At 43.2% G+C, this 12,054-nt stretch overlaps 2 protein-coding genes across 8 annotated transcripts in view; one reads left to right on the top strand and one right to left on the bottom strand.

Annotated features, from left to right (window-relative positions):
* The window catches only part of RAF1 (Raf-1 proto-oncogene, serine/threonine kinase), an 80,276-nt gene extending 69,548 nt beyond the window's left edge, over positions 1-10,728 (top strand). For all 4 annotated transcript variants that reach the window (XM_028127519.2, XM_008152223.3, XM_028127547.2 and 1 more), the window contains 7 exons: positions 5,116-5,200; positions 5,958-6,134; positions 7,200-7,246; positions 8,483-8,601; positions 8,971-9,102; positions 9,238-9,372; positions 9,689-10,728. In XM_028127519.2, the coding sequence (XP_027983320.1) occupies positions 5,116-5,200; positions 5,958-6,134; positions 7,200-7,246; positions 8,483-8,601; positions 8,971-9,102; positions 9,238-9,372; positions 9,689-9,832 (839 nt within the window). In that variant the 3' untranslated portion in view covers positions 9,833-10,728. The remainder of the gene's footprint in view (positions 1-5,115; positions 5,201-5,957; positions 6,135-7,199; positions 7,247-8,482; positions 8,602-8,970; positions 9,103-9,237; positions 9,373-9,688) is intronic.
* MKRN2 (makorin ring finger protein 2) overlaps positions 10,631-12,054 on the bottom strand; it is a 32,214-nt gene continuing 30,790 nt past the window's right edge. For 2 of the 4 annotated variants that reach the window (XM_008152204.3, XM_054729515.1), the window contains exon 8: positions 11,704-12,053. In XM_008152204.3, the coding sequence (XP_008150426.2) occupies positions 11,916-12,053 (138 nt within the window). In that variant the 3' untranslated portion in view covers positions 11,704-11,915. Of the gene's footprint in view, positions 10,819-11,703; position 12,054 lie in introns of those variants that run through there. The other 2 variants (XR_008558848.1, XR_008558847.1) reach the window with 2 other exon arrangements.

Genomic DNA, 12,054 nt, shown 5'->3' on the forward strand with positions numbered 1-12,054 from the left:
ATGTCTGTAGCCACAGCTTGTGTATTTGGCAACTAAATACTTAGCATTTTCTGTCAGGTTTTTAATGCCTCTGGCTTAGGATGTTAACATTATAAGAAGTATTGCCTTTAAAATGCTACATGTTCCTAAAAAGACATCTCTTATAAATTCGTATTTTTAAAAAGCAAAAAAAAAAACAAACCAAAGCAAACAAACAAAAACTAAAAATACCTAAAGTGCCTACATTTCCACTTTGGATGCTCCCTTATTATCTTTATTTGTAAACCGGCAAAGATGAGAGAGGTTAAGGGCATCCTGTGAATGGAGCATTAAAATTCAAGGTTTTGAAAACCGAGAAACACCTCCAATATTACCTGAACCTTAAGTTCATGAATATGAGTTTACCACTTGTAACTAATCATCTGACAAATTTCTCCTTCTTTAAGGGACTGGCACAGGAGTGAACTTTTGTAAATTACATGTAGGATGATTCCTTTTCCTTTGAAAATCCTATATAATATACTAGTGGCCTGCCTGTGGGTTTCTGAGAAATTATACTCTTGCAGAATATTACCCAAATAGATGTCATAAATGTCTAAGTGACCCCTTAGGAAAGGATAGAGGTGCTTGTATTTGCAACAACAAGGCTGATAGTAATTGTAGGAGTTAGAGCAGTGACTATTGCTTTAATGCTTCCATTGGGAGCATTTAATCATTTTTATGCTACGTATTTTTTTAAGCATCAGCTAAAAGCCAATAGATGCAGTGTAAATTGTGTCCAAATTTAAGTTTCCTGATTGAGCACATAATTTTTAAAGCATTAGTTAGATTTGCCACAATACTGCTTATGAGCTTGTGTTTTTTCTCAATCATGAGCTTTTAGACTGCGATAAGATCTATTTGTTATACTGATGCTGCCATAAAGTCTTCTGTTAGAAGGTAGATAATATGTCTAATGCTTTTAATTTTCCTTTGAAAAGTCAGAGGAGCGAGGAGCAATGGACTTTTATGTCAGCCCCTCAAAAAGAGAGCCATGATCTCTGAATAAAGAAGAAAAATGGGAGGGTTAAGGAAACCATAATTTCTAGATTGAGTGTTTTGTGCTGTACTCTCCTTGCCACCCCCTTTGTTAATGTTTTTCTGGTTCCTGTATACAGTATTTTATTCAATTTATCAGTGAGAGCTATTTTGATGATTTTTGAAAATTTGTGATTCTACCTAGCAGGTGTGAAAGTAAACAGAAGGGTCTCAAAGCAGCTGAGGAGACCTCGGACCCATGAACTAAAAGCTCACTTTATGTAAAGAGGCGGCCCTGGGGTTTAAGTACAGAGCCTCCTTTTAAGCATTAAGTTTGGGGTCTGATTTGTTAGTCTCTGCTCATTACAAATAACACATTAAAGGGCATGAAGATAGCAATAGAGGCTGTAGACTGATGGCAGGGACCATCACTGACAGCATGAGAAGAAGGCAGCAAAATCCTCAAGCAGGTCTCTCAACTGGAGAACCTACGCCACTTAGTGTGAGGCAAGCAGTGTGGTATAACCCTTGTCTGGGGATCCCCATCTCAGCCTAACGCTGAAGTTTATAACTTTCACTGAGTCAATAAGAAGAGGAGGAATGGTGTTTGTTCTATTCTGTTCTAGAAAACAGGGTGTGTGTATAAATTTTAGACAATCCCAATGGGGAAATGAATTAGTGTTAAAAAAGGTTAAAAACATTCCAAATTTACCAATGATAACAGCTCTTCTTCTCCAATGACGATGAGTGAGATATCAACATCTCATTAAAAACACAATAACCTATAGGAACATGTCTTAACTTGTTTGTAGTATATTTGCTTCTGACTTTACTATTAAGGGAAAGTAAGAATTTCTGGTTAACTACTTCATGTAGCTGCCCTCCATAAAAAGGCTGTTTACCTTTGTCCTTTATATTACTTGCTAATGTGATAAGTACCATCCTTTAGATGTTGAAAGATTGCCAGCTATAAAGGTATTTGGATAGTTTGGAGAGCCGTCTTTGTTTTGAGCCAGCCGGGACTTAATTCTACAGACTTGGGGCCAGGCAAGGCCTGGGGGCCTCAGACTGGGCACTGAGTCCTGACTTACCCTGCCAGAAACTGATTCTGAACCTGGGCTGCAAACAGCTAAGTCCTCAATATTCCCCACTTCCCACTCCAGAGCCTCAAACAGACAGCTTGTTAATTCATAACTTATCTTGCTTACAGTTGCATCTTAGAATTCATTCCTTTGCAATGCTTCCTGAGTATTCTTCTAATGCCAAGCATTCTTCTAGGGGCTAGGAATGAAGCAGTGAACAAAACAGATAAAAATTCTTTCTCTTAATGGAGTTTATATTCTGATGAGGACAATAACCAAGAAAAGTAAAGTATATAGTGTGTTATAAGTGCTAAGCAGAAAAATGGAGGAAAGCAGGCATGGAGTGGCAGGCCCAGTTCAGTTTTTGTAGGTTGGTAGGGGAGGAGTCTGCTGAGGAAATGGCATTTGTATGAAGCCTGAGGGCGGTGCAGATACCAGCAGGTGCAAAGTGGACCACTCACCTGGCCTTGATGGCTTCATTAGAGTAAATGAGGGGAAAGGCTAATAGGAGTGAGGTCTGGGGGTGGAGGCTGTAGGATCCCATGAGAAATCATTCCAACTCTGGGCAGTTCCTACCAATAGGAAAACTGTTCTTTATATGAGTTGAACTCCGTTTTCCTATGTTTGTCCATTGTCCCTTGCAGACTGACTGCCTATCATGTATATTCTTAGAATATTTACACGTAAATGAAGTGGGGTCATATAGAGTCTGGCTTCAGTGAGAAATTACATATAATCTGTTATTGTAACTGTTTACTGTAAGCTGGCTGGCAGATGCATCCCTGTGGGGGCCATAGGACTCTTGTCGTTGACCCTGTTCGGTTTTCCCATCGATGACTTGCATGAAGACTCAGGTATTGTGGAGCTCACAGAGTTATGATGTATCTTTGGATAATAAAATTTAGAGAGATGGGTGGATTTGAACGGGCTGTGATGATGGAACAAAGAAAATATGAACTTTTAATTATCCCCGTTCACTCTTCCAAAAAATGGAGGCTAGAAGTGAAGGATGATCAGCTGACTACCAAGTCAGATGAGTCACTGTGAGCAAGCTTGGGCTCCCAGTGAATCCTCTGAGCTCTGAGGGTGCATTACAGATTAGGTTTAAAATTGGTGCCACTGGGGATGAGTTTAGTGGCAACTGGAGCATGTCTGGAGGAAAGCTGTAAAAAAGGGAAGGGCTCATGAACTCGAAGTTCCTGAGGAACAATACAGCATCTCCCCAAGCCTTCCTCCTGCACCCCACCCTGGCCTGTCCCTTTTAAGCTCTGCATTACCATCTCCTAGCCCTACCACTCAGTTGGCTGCCACATGGATTTTAGCTTCATAGGGCTTCTTGCCTCCACCCCCTCCTTTCTATTCCCATGCCACCACTGTGCCTGCATCTTACCTGGGCTCTTGCAGCAGACTCCCTGGCTTCTCTCCTATCCTGCAGGTGCCCAAATCCCATGTGTTTTCTGAACACAGCTCATATTTCTCTCACCCCTCTCCTCCCCTCCCCTGTTCCTCACCTTTCTGGGCTCAAATGCTCCAAGATGAGCAGTTATGCTAATCCTACTCAGTCATAAGGAACTTGGGGTTGGAGCTTCATGGTTTACTAGCTCCATCTTCCTAGAAGGCAGCTCTGAATATAGTGTGCAACTCCCATCCCAGGTCAGCAGCAACTTCACAGGCAGCCCGGCTTGGTAAACACATGTGCCAGGGAATTGGATGAAAGCCTGGGTGGAATCTGCTGTTAAGTGGACTTTAGTTTTAGTTGATAAAACCAGAGATCACAGTGCAACAGTTTGGGACTTTTTCAAGAACTACCTACCAGTTGGTGCTCCCCAAAAGTGAAGTGAGGAATGCTCCAACAGAGGTTGCAAGGATATGATGTGCTTGATAGGTGGAGGAACTATCACTTCCAAGGTGCCATTCAACTGACTCCTACTTTATTTGATCAGCAAAAGGCTGTGTTAGTAAATTTATTTGCCATGAAAATCCAAAGTCCTAATAGGGCTTCAAGTAACTTATTATAAGTTCTTTGATAAATATGACATAAAAGCATTTTTGAAATTGGCTTCTAAATTGGTAGCAAATATAAAGTAGAATTGATCCATGGATATTTCTAAGGTAATATAAAGAGGCTCACAGTGATTGATAATGATTAATAGTAACTTGATAGTATTATGGTTAGAAATAGCCATTGGAGTCAGACTGGGGGTTCTATCTAATCTTGATTCCAGCACTTTGGTTTGTGGCTATAAACTTCTTTTTCTGTAAAATGAGGATAACAGTATGTATGTCATAAGGCAAGGCAACTGTGAGGATTAAATGAAATAATGCCTGCGAAAACACACACTGTGCCAGGATATAGTAAGCAATCACTATTAATCGTTAGGAATTGTTTAATAGTATTGAAAGCAAAGGAGCTTAATTTCAATATATATCTTTGAATTTGTACAACGGACCATCTCAGGTCTCATTGAAACGTGGTGGCTAAGTTTAACAACTGCTTGCTAAATGGCCTCCTTCCTGGCACCAGCCTTCTGGCCCCAAGGTTCAGTATCTGCTGGGCCATTCATGTCCACCCACTGATGTCATCCTCACAGGCCCAGGTTGTGTGACCTGTCACACATGCCCTTACCTCAGGAAGCCAGGCTTCCTAGGAATAGTTTAAACCAAGCCTGTTCAACCCTGTGGGGTGGTATGTATGTATGTATGTATGTATGTATGTATATTTATTTCAGAGAGGAAGAGAGCGAGATAGAAACATCAATGATGAAAGAGAATCATTGATCAGCTGCCTCCTGCACACTCCCCACTGGGGATCAAGCCCGCAACCCTTCAGTCCACAGGCCACCGCTCTATCCACTGAGCCAAACCGGCTAGGGCTTGTAGGGTGGTATTTAAAGGATGGTAGTGTAACCTATGTAACTTTCTTTCAGCCACTTGAATAATTTAGAATTTTGCATATTTGTTCCATCTTTAACTAGGGTCTATGAAAAGTAAAGTAAGATCATTCAACTGATTATACTGACTACAAACTAATTTGCAGGAGACGTTGCAGTAAAGATCCTAAAGGTTGTTGACCCCACACCAGAGCAGTTTCAGGCCTTCAGGAATGAGGTGGCTGTCCTGCGGTGAGTAGAAAGCTGGCCTGTCTGGCCCCCCTGGAGTGGCAGGGGTGGGGACTGGTGGTGGTACACAAACCATAAAGTGGGCTTACATGGTGCAGACCTGTCTCTGAGGGCCTATGGCTGGGACTGGTGGTGAGAGTTCACTGTGGAGGCCTGTGGTTCAAACTCCTCCCTTTCAAGTGAAAGGAAATGGAAGGTTTCCTTCCAGCTTATGTGGTTGTCAAACTTTTAGAATGAGCAGACCTCCTCTATTGCTTTAGGTCTCTGGGCACACTATGCTCATTAGCCCAGGTTCTGTTTCTTGAGTTTTGGTTTGAGGTAGGGAGAAATAGGTTCCATTTCACATTTATTTTCATGAGCTCTTTTTTATGGCCAAGTTTTCTTATTCTGGATGTCAGACCTTCAACTTTCAAATCTCTGAGTCACTATTTAGATTTGTAGTAGCAATAAGTTGGATAATGTTGAATTCCACCAATGAGGGGTCCTGCTGACCCCTGTGGGGAGAATCGTGAATGCACAATGATAAAGAGAATGTCCTTTATACAAACAAGGCCAGCACTGAGGTGAATCGTGAGTCTTGGTGGGTTCCTTTGACAGCTCAGAACACCAAATGGATTATTGTTTGCTTTGCCAGCCACCCAGATTTTAAGCACGAGTGGTGTCAAGAACATACAGGATTTGTTGTCAGTGAGGAAGCAGAGTAGATCTCCTTAATCTGAAACAAGGGAAAGTTCATAGCCTTCTCTCTTCCCTCCACCAGCAAAACACGGCACGTGAACATTCTGCTCTTTATGGGGTATATGACGAAGGACAACCTGGCGATTGTGACCCAATGGTGTGAGGGCAGCAGCCTCTACAAACACCTGCATGTCCAAGAGACCAAGTTCCAGATGTTCCAGTTGATTGACATTGCCCGGCAGACAGCTCAGGGAATGGAGTGAGTAGATGGCCTGATGACTACAGAGTCTGGGGTCCAAGCATCAACTTGTCCCTAAATCAGGATTAGGAAAAGCCAAGTCTGTTAAGTGATTTCTGTGATATTTTTGCAAAGCTGAAAATAAGCCTCTGGTATGGGAATGACACTTTCATGTTCCTCATCCAAGCTGAGGCTGTTATCTTGGGACTCAGATTCTGTTTACAGCCACTGCCCTTAAAATCCAGCCACCCAGCCTTACAGCTATGGGAGTGGGCATCAGATGTCACTTTTAGGATAATGCTTAAAGGTCATGCTCAGCGCCTCCATTACATACTACCCTTTTGTGTCTCTGTGCTTGACACATTTCTTTGTGAAAGGTGTTTATTCCTTCCATTCTTGGCGAGCCCAGAGCAGTGCTTCTGAAACTTTTCCTCTAAAGTACCTTATGTGGAGGAGCGTGTACTCCTCATACCACTTACCTGGGAGCTTAAGCTAAGCTGTGCTGTAAGTGCTACATAAAAGCTCATTTCTACCTACGTTTTCGGAAATAACTAGTCACAATTACTTTTTAGGAAAAAATTAAAGATATTATTCACATATTGTCAAATTCACCCCTTTAAAGTGTACAACTTAGTGTGTGTGTTTTAAATATATTCAGAGTTGTGCAACCATCACTATTTATTTTAGAACATTTTCAAGATATAACAAGAGATCTTTTGTGTCTGGCTGCTCTCATTTAGCATGTTTTTGAGAGTTTCATCCATATTATAGTATATATCAGTACTTCATTCCTTTCTGTGGCTGAATAATATTCCATTATATGGATATATGCTGCATTTCATTTGTTAATCAGTTAAGGGGCATTTTGGTTGTGAGAATTACTTTTTGGTTAAAATAGATACTTGAAGAGTCGCTCCATTTTGCTCTAGCTTGACCTTCAGGTTAGGCACGATGTGGCCCTGCCTATCACAGGGCCCATCCCCAAACGTAGCTCCACTGGGAGCCTGGCCTTCAGGTGTTTTGCTTCTTAGTAGTAGTTGGAAGCTGCTTTCTAGCCAGGTCCCTTATACTGTTTTCCCTTTACAGCTACTTGCATGCAAAGAACATCATCCACAGAGACATGAAATCCAACAGTATCCTTTGGTGGTGGTTTGACTGCTTAGTTCTCAATTTAGGAAAACAAGGGAGACTTTCATTTCAAAGTTATTTCAGCAAAAAGTGACCTTGGAAAGGATTCCACAAGAGAGAGAGATGTGTTTGGGTTATGCTTGAAATAGGTTTAGTTTTATTATTATGCTGTTTATTACTAAATTTAACTAGGGGGTGTGGGTGGGGCTTTTTTGTCTTTTGTTTTCCCCCCCCTAGTTTGTGGATACTGTGTATCTCGTCAGAACATAGGTGAAGCCAAATGTAAGATTTTCAAAATTACTACTTATAATTGTCTGTCTTAAATGTACAGAAATAGTTTCCTTAGAGGTTATTAGAATCAACTCTTCCCCTTTCTAAGGTTTAATGTGCTTTTGTAGAAATAATGAATTAAGGCATTTTTCACACTAATGGACATGAAATGTAACAATTTCACATCTCCCTCCCTCCCACCCTTTTTCTTGGAAAGGAGTGTGGCATTACAGCTGACGTTTTGCTTCTTGGCCATGACAGGCATGACAGTTGTATTGAGTTTGATTATGGGACATGGCTTATTTGGGGTACACGTCTGAGGTATGGAATACTTGTTAGTAGTGGTTTTTTGGGGACCAATACAACATTATGCCATGAAAGCAGATACCACAGATTTTAAGGTGAATTACTGGGCATCAAAGGCAGATCACAAGGCAGCCTTCAACTGCCTGACTACCCAGAAATGAGGTGAGTTTGGTTCTGATTTTGAAGACACCAAGTGCTACCTGTTCTAATAAGAAATGTCTTAGGACATTCAGTATTTATTGAGTGATTTGCTCTATTATTCACATGCCCTTTGAGGGCAGAACACTGGGAGAAACAAATGTAACAGCAGGCCATGCACAGCTCTGAGGCGCACCTGCACTCTTAAGTCTTGGGGTCTCAGGCACCTACATTATGTGGGAAGGTCACAGGCCAGGGACCTGGCACCTAGATGTGTAAATGGGGAGAAGCAGCAGGGGCTAAACAGCCTTGTTTTGGGCTGGAGCCAAAAAATTTTGCACTCCAAGCATTCTTTGCATGCCTCCTGGAAGAAGGGACATTTCAAAAGTACTTTTTAAAACTTTAGAAACCCTAGCAAATCCAGTGCAAAGCAGGCTTGGGGGCAGATGGGAGGTAAGAATTTTGGTAAGTTTTTCAAAATTAACTTGACCAGTGTTTTGAAACCAGAGTCCTTAACAAGCATTGAGATATATTTCTCCATGAAGGCCTGACGGTGAAAATTGGAGATTTTGGTTTGGCAACAGTGAAGTCACGCTGGAGTGGTTCTCAGCAGGTTGAACAACCCACCGGCTCTATCCTGTGGATGGTGAGGCGGCATGGCTCCCACTAGGCGGGTACAGGGAAGAAGGGGTGCCCTGCAAGTCTATGTGCAAAATGTAAAACATTTCTACACATTTCCCCCAAGTCCAGGCCACCTCATTGACGCTCTCTATACCAGACAGCCGGGGGTGAATTTGGGTTTCCTGGAAGAAGCATAGAGCTTGAAAGGGAGTGCTAGATACCAGAGACTAGGATTTCTGAGCTCGAATTAGCCAGCCCCTGAGGGTGTCAGGGGGGCCCTTTAGGGAAGAGCTATAGAGGACAGAGGAAAGGACTCTCATACCCAGTGGAAGGGGTAGTTTGGCCCCTGGGTGTGTTGGGTGCAGATGGTGAAGAATGCACTTTGTCCCTGTAGGCCCCAGAGGTGATCCGAATGCAGGATAACAACCCGTTCAGCTTCCAGTCTGACGTCTACTCCTACGGCATTGTGCTGTACGAGCTCATGACAGGGGAGCTACCTTACTCCCACATCAACAACCGAGATCAGGTACGTGCACTGCAGTAAAGGGCCTAACTTGCTGTGAAGCTCCTGGGCCTCCTGCCAGTCTGTGCAGCTGGAGGGTTGGAAGTTGCTGCTGTCAGTGTTAATCACCCATTCCCTCAACTGTTTTCTTTCCCTTAGATCATCTTCATGGTGGGCCGAGGGTATGCCTCCCCAGACCTTAGTAAGCTATACAAGAACTGCCCCAAAGCAATGAAGCGGCTTGTAGCCGACTGTGTGAAGAAAGTTAAGGAAGAGAGGCCTCTTTTTCCCCAGGTAAGACTTAGGTCAAAGGTGCTGGAACTGATTAAATTGAAGCAGGAGTTTTTAATGACGAGGAAGTGTGGTGGTGGGTTTTTTGGTGTTTTGTTTTTTTTTAAACCACTTGTATGCCATAAGCATCTATAGATATAGGCTTTGAATTTAAAAAAAGTATAGTAACTGGTTAAACAGGGAAGAGCTCGTGTTCTCCACAAGATGTTACAGGTGGGGTGAGGAGAACAGCTTGCATCTTTGGATTCCTAATTGAAAGCTGCTGCTGCTGTGGAAACGCCAAGGCCCACATAACGAGACCGTTTTGTGGCTGTTTCAGATCCTGTCGTCCATTGAGCTGCTCCAACACTCTCTACCCAAAATCAACAGGAGCGCTTCTGAGCCATCCCTGCATCGGGCAGCCCACACCGAGGACATCAATGCCTGCACACTGACCACGTCCCCTAGACTGCCTGTCTTCTAGCTGACTTTGCACCTGTACTCAGGCCACCAGGGGAGGAAGGGAAGTCAGCAGGCACCATCTTTCTGCTCCCTTTCGGGAGCAGAGAGCTTGTTTTCAGAGAAGCTGCTGCTAAGGACCTTCTAGACTACTCACAGGGCCTTACTTCATGTTGCCTTCTTTTCTACCCTTTCTGGTCCTGGGAGAAGGAAGCCATTTACAATGCTGGTTTCTCCTGCTCCCTACCTGCATCCTCCATGCTCATGAGCTGAGCCTTCTCCAGATTCACCAGTGGATGCTGATGGCAATATATGATCTGGGACCCTGGCCATCGGCTAGACAAGTACTTTTAGGGCAAGAAAAAGCACTTGGAGGGAAAATGAAGGTAGGCAAACCAGCCATCATGGGGGGACACGTGGATTTTGAGTATCAGCTCCTATGAGGAATGCTTATCACAGGAAGGACTTTCTTCAGAGATAGTGGTGAGTGATGTGGCGCCAGGTAGTTTTGCACATAATGCACCAAACAGCCCAGGACTGTTGAGACCATGGCCGCCTAAAGGCGTCTGCTTTGGTACTATGGAACTTGAGTTTGGGGACCCTTCCTTTTTCATGGAGGTCTCCAATGCATTGGGATGGTTTTCCAGAAGAGGTGCCCGGCCTACCCCTTCCAAGTCTCCGCTCTCTCAGGGAGCAGTCTTCCATCATGCTGAATTTTGTCTTCCAGGAGCTGCCCCTATGGGGTGGGGCCATTGGCCAGCCTTGTCTCTCAACAGTCGTCATGTGTATGCAAGGAAGCCAGGAATACAGGTTTTCTTGATGATTTGGGTTTTAATTTTGTTTTTATTGCGCCTGACAAAATACAGTTATCTGATGGTTCCTCAATTGTTATTTTAATAAAATAAATTAAATGTAGGCTTACTGGCTGTTTCTTCCTTTTAGAGTAATGTTAAGCTCACAGCTTGAACTCTCCATTTGTTCATCCCTTCTGGAACAGGACTCGTGCCTCTGCTAGGAATGAATTTAATTCAGCCTTTGCCTGTGTTGTCACCCTTCACTAAAGAGTTAACTATAAAAATTATGCATAAAGCACTCTAAACTCAGGTAAGAATAGACCTTTTTTTCTACCCACACTTTAATGCACTTTACAAAATATTTGATATCTATAACTGTTTATAAAAATAGGTAAATTCAGGCTTAGAGTGAGTTTCTGATTCACAAGATTATGCTCCTTCAATTAAAATCACAACTGATGATAAAAAGACATGCTTAGGACCACTGATGGGTCTGGACCAGTTTTTTTTACGGGTAAGACTAGATAGGTTGGGCAGGAGGCACATACAAGAGCGCGTGTGTACCAAGCCCACAGGGGAGAGCTAGGGACATGTTTCCCTGGAGGCACATGTGTAAGGTTTCCTCCAATCGTGGCCACAACACTAACCAGAAATGAGGGGCTCTACTCCTGATCTACCACCTCACACTTCCTGCTACTTCAAGAGCCCCCCTTACAAGGAAGAAGGTTTATAGTCTGCTTACTGACTGACTATATAGCAGTGAGACTCCTGCTCTGATTTGGGGCACTAAGGCGTGCAGTGCCCATTTTTTGTTTCTGGAAAAGCCCTGTATAGCTCAGGTTTTGACCACACACTAAGTACTATGGAAATTCACTATAAGGAATCATTTTTAGGGATGAAGAATCCTTTGGTAAGAAAAAGAAATCTGCTTTAGGGGCAAGTGCAAGTTGACTAGTTTCTAGGGAGCTAATGCTCATGAAGGATAGGAGCCAAGTTGGTTTTAAAAGCAATCAATCAAAACTCAGTCTGGCTGTTTAGCTAGTCCCCTGTCCCTCCCACCCCTCGAGGAGCTTGAGGTGCAACTAAGATATCAGCTATAAAGTAGTGATTCCATATACTTGTTAGGTTAATTTTACATCCTTCACTCTTCTCATGGCTGTAATAATGGAGAATGGATGAGAGCCCAGGTTAAATACAACCCCACTCAAATCCAAGCAACACACTACCTGGGGCTGCAGTAAAGGAAGCTCTGCACACCCTACTTGGGAAAGGCTCTGCTGGCGGAGCCCAAGATGCAGGGGCAACCATCTATCTTCAGGGTTCTGACGACTCCACTCCAGACAGGTGCATGAAGAGGTCCCCAAGCTCTGTCATGTCAACATCTTCAGTGTTGGGGACATGCTGGCTTTCTCGGTTCTCGATGAAATCCCAGAGGCGCACTGAATTGAAGAAC

The sequence above is a fragment of the Eptesicus fuscus genome, chromosome 18 (assembly GCF_027574615.1).
Source record: "Eptesicus fuscus isolate TK198812 chromosome 18, DD_ASM_mEF_20220401, whole genome shotgun sequence".
Lineage (NCBI taxonomy): Eukaryota > Metazoa > Chordata > Mammalia > Chiroptera > Vespertilionidae > Eptesicus > Eptesicus fuscus.